The sequence below is a fragment of the Limulus polyphemus genome, unplaced genomic scaffold (genome assembly GCF_000517525.1).
Source record: "Limulus polyphemus unplaced genomic scaffold, Limulus_polyphemus-2.1.2 Scaffold1191, whole genome shotgun sequence".
In the NCBI taxonomy this organism is placed as follows: domain Eukaryota; kingdom Metazoa; phylum Arthropoda; class Merostomata; order Xiphosura; family Limulidae; genus Limulus; species Limulus polyphemus.
Genome location: NW_013666801.1, coordinates 273,372 through 277,468, shown reverse-complemented (window position 1 = coordinate 277,468; position 4,097 = coordinate 273,372). Strand labels below are relative to the sequence as shown.

Here is a 4,097-nt window from a genome sequence, read left to right as displayed (position 1 = left end):
TTTCCAAATAGTGAAATACCAAAGAAGAACCAGAAATGTTTGGTACAATATCAGCGTTAAACATATATTAGTGTCCTTCAGCTCTAAACCCGAATATCTGTGGGCAACGGGTATCCCCATAGGTTCGTAATCTTATTAACCATTGGGTAACAGATATCTTTGTAGGATCATAATTTCATTTATTATGCTGAACCAGGTGTTCTTATAGATTCACAATTTGATTTATCAAGCTCTAACAGATATCTCCCTTGGGCTCCAAATATCATTATTTGTCGGTAACAGGTGTCTTTGTAGGTAATACCATCAGGCTCAAAGGTCTAGCACCAGAAATGTCCGATTTGGAGCCTAAATTCACCTGTTTCTGCCTGGCAAATCAAATTATGAGTTCTTGTCAGGTCCATGTTAGATAGTTGTAGGGTTTAGAAATGCACAGAAAATGCGCTGGAAAAAGTTATAACTATCGGAGGAAGACGGTTTCTTGCTTCTCTCGGAATGATTTCAGACATTACTTGAAGTAGGCATGTTCGAGCTCATAAAGCTATTATTATTGTTACTGCAATCTTTAAAATTAGAAGGGCAGATTTTCTGTAAACGTTATTCCGCGAGACAAGTAGACTGAAAGGACATTGATTGAATGTTAACTTTTATTTGTGATAACAGTAAACCACTATGGAATTCCAAGCCTAGGAATTACAGCTCCCACTGGTGGAAAACGAAGACATATCTCCTTCTGATAAATATGAAGTGGTACTTGTTCAGTGGAATGTTTCTGTGGGCGTCTCTTTAGAAGATGTTGCTGGCAGGAAATTATTAACTAGTTTTCAAAGCCCTGGCTATAACTCAGAAGCAAGACCCAGAGACAACGTTTCCTGATGCATTTTCAACACCTATTACAAATGTTTTCGGTCATCTATCAGTTGCGGCTGGTAGTGTAACTATTGTCATGGTGGACTTTAGAGCTGGAAGAAATATATTTCTGAAATTTAATGTCGTTTCTACTCTGATCATGAAATGTGAAACATTTAGTTTTGCTCGCTCCTATACCGGTTGCTGGTGTAAAGGGTCTTCTGTAAGTTATGGTTTTGTAATATGTCATGAGCTGAGTTCGGAATATTCTTTTGACAAACATTTCATCTAAAAACCCAATTTTGATTGAAAAGCTCAATCTGTCAGTGCCTGACGAAAGTACTCTTGTAGACAAGCCTCATGAAAAGGTGGGGATAGACAATGAATGAGGTACATTTGTCATCTATCATCCTAATCATCTTGTGTTAGCGCAGCGTCAAAAAAAATATCACATGATCAGTTTTTTATGGCTCTTTTACATTGTTTTGTGCACAATATGGTATATTATTGTTTGAGTTTTAGATAATCCCTGAATCGGTTACAAGTGAACAGGTGTTTCGTGTCCAACATGACCTTGAAGAAATCCTAAAGAGGACCTGTATTTGAAGGGAAAAAATAGGCTAACCAGCTAACTAGACTTTTACTGGAGAATATCTTCTGATAAAAAAGGGTACTTGATAGAGGTGAAATCCTCCACGAGTTCAGAAACAATTAACTCTGGTTTATAAGTGCAATTGTTTGGGCAGTAAGAGTTACAAATAATTTTAATAAAATTTGGATAATATAGAAAATATTAAGCCAATAACACAAGAGAGATGTAGAAATGAGGATCAGTCAATGCCAGCGTCACAGGAGACAGATTTGAAGCCTGGACGGAGAGAGAAGCTGAATATTAAGTAGTGTCTTCTCACTCTCACTGATAACGTTATACGGACCTACCCCAGCGTTGTTTAACTGATTCACAACAGCGGCTGGAAGTATTCAGATAGACTTGTTGTGGATTGACTTAAGAGACGCACGATTATGTCCACCCCTTACAACATACGCTGAATCAGGGCGAAGTGAGTGATAAGTTAGTCCGATGAAGCCACATATACGACGGCTTATGATCGTGTAAATTAAACCTGGTACTCCGCTTTTTGGTCATGATGATCTAACACTACGAAGAGAGAAAGAAATGAATCTCTTGTCAGATCATACCAACTTTAAAAAAAAAGTCAAATGATTAATTAATTATCTGTTTCACAAATAATACATTAATGAATATTAATTCATAAAAGTGAGGAATGTTCCACATTTAAACATGAACATTTGACATTAATTATTCCAGAAACTAAAATTTCTAATTTATTTATGTTCCTGTGCAAAGATATATATGACAAGTATATCATAGACATTTTCTCTGTAAGGTGAAACTAGATTAAAGGAATACATTGTAAGTCATAAGCACACGTGTGTTTACTTTTCTATATTAGGAAATGCTACTTACATAATAATATCATAAGATATAAGATTACAGGTCTGTATATTTATGTATTTAGTTATGTTTAATACTTTAATGATCTGAATAGCTAACGAACCTGACAACTAATTATTTTTTCTCTACAGTAACAAATAAGTTGTTTTATGTCACACAATGATGTTTGCTCTTGGACAGTTTGATATGGAAACGATTTAGTGATGCAATCAAATAATTGAGTAGTACAAGGATTTAGCTTTAAACGAAAGAACTTCTGAGCACAGTGAGTGATCCTGCGAACAATTAAGAAAGCAATTTAACGACATTCAGAAACCTCGTGTATCACGAGATGGCAAAGTAAAACAATGATGATACATTATTAAGTCTTTTTCTTTTTAGAGCAAAACGACATTAGGCTATCTACTGTCCACCGCAGTGAATCGAACCCTGAATTTTAGCTTTGTAATTCCGTAAACTTACAGCCGTCCTGCCGGGGGACAAATAATTAAGAATAAAGGAAATAAGATGTAACACATTAAAACTATACAATTAATAATGATGTGCAGAAGAAATGTGTTAGTTTTAATGTATTTTTGGTCATTAGAAAAGATAACAAATATGCTCGAAACATGATAAAAATAAATTTGTCACTTTCTTATTTCTAAAAGAATGCTCAAAAAAAAATTTGCTAAATGTTTGAAAACAATCGAGTTTCATGTATACAACAATACACATAATTTATCGCAATCCGTGTTTGAAATTTACACATCTTGCGAAATATGACGTGATTTAAATGTTTGTCACAACTCATACCGCAAGAGGATAACGGTAAACTGTGGTTATCAATATGTAACTTCTCCGACATAGCACATATACCTAATATTTACAATAAGAAATAAGTCTTTTTTTTATACATATGTGTGTATGTTTTGAACGAAATTAATGAAGATTGTTTCTGTACGTTTTGTAGTTCTTGCTCGCCTCATAAAAGTATATTAGTCATCCATGGCCAGGTGGTTAGGGTGCTCGACTCGCAATCTGCGGGTCGCGGGTTCGAATCCCCGTCCCACCAAACATGCTCGCCGTTTCAGCCGTGGAAGCGTTATAATTGACTGTTAATCCCACTATTCGTTGGTAAAAGAGTAGCCCAAGAGTTGGCGGTGGGCGGTGATGACTAGCAGCCTTCCCTCTAGTCTTACACTGCTAAATTAGGGACGACTAGCGCAGATAGCCCTCGCGTAGCTTTGCGCGAAATTAAAAAACAAACCGATTTTTTAATTGAAGATGTACTGAATTTATAGCAGATGGTGATTCAGAAAGGTCCTACCTATTGTTCCTCCATCCTCAGTTGCTGCATGTCGTGTACAATAAAGAAATCAACATTATCATAGGATTTTAAATTTTTGTGTATTTTAAACATAACATCAACATTCCATATTAACACTTAAATCATGTACACCTTTTATTAAATGTACATTCTATCTCAACGTTATATTTTTGTCATGTAAAGTATTGTATTTATTTTATAGTTTAAATGACATCAACTTAATACTCACTTTAAACTTTTAGATATGGTTTCATATACATAAGTATTAACATTTAACTTTCAAGCAAAGAATGTATAAAACCAAGCAATCTTTGCTTAAAACGTTTTAGGTCGGTTTTAGACACGTAAAGGTTATTGGTATGATGAAAATTAACAGATCTATTGTTAAAAATAAAATAAATTATATATATATATATACATGTGTGTATGTGTGTTTCTAATCCACACTTTTATTGTTACTGATAT

The 4,097-nt window shown here is 34.6% G+C and overlaps 1 protein-coding gene across 2 annotated transcripts in view; it reads right to left on the bottom strand.

Annotated features, from left to right (window-relative positions):
* Positions 1-392: 392 nt before the first annotated feature.
* LOC106462531 (protein turtle-like) overlaps positions 393-4,097 on the bottom strand; it is a 262,128-nt gene continuing 258,423 nt past the window's right edge. Inside the window, exons 16-17 of one of the 2 annotated variants that reach the window (XM_022389838.1) lie at positions 3,633-3,656; positions 393-2,005 (exon numbers count right to left, since the gene is read on the bottom strand). In XM_022389838.1, the coding sequence (XP_022245546.1) occupies positions 3,650-3,656 (7 nt within the window). In that variant the 3' untranslated portion in view covers positions 393-2,005; positions 3,633-3,649. The remainder of the gene's footprint in view (positions 2,006-3,632; positions 3,657-4,097) is intronic. The other variant, XM_022389837.1, reaches the window with a different exon arrangement.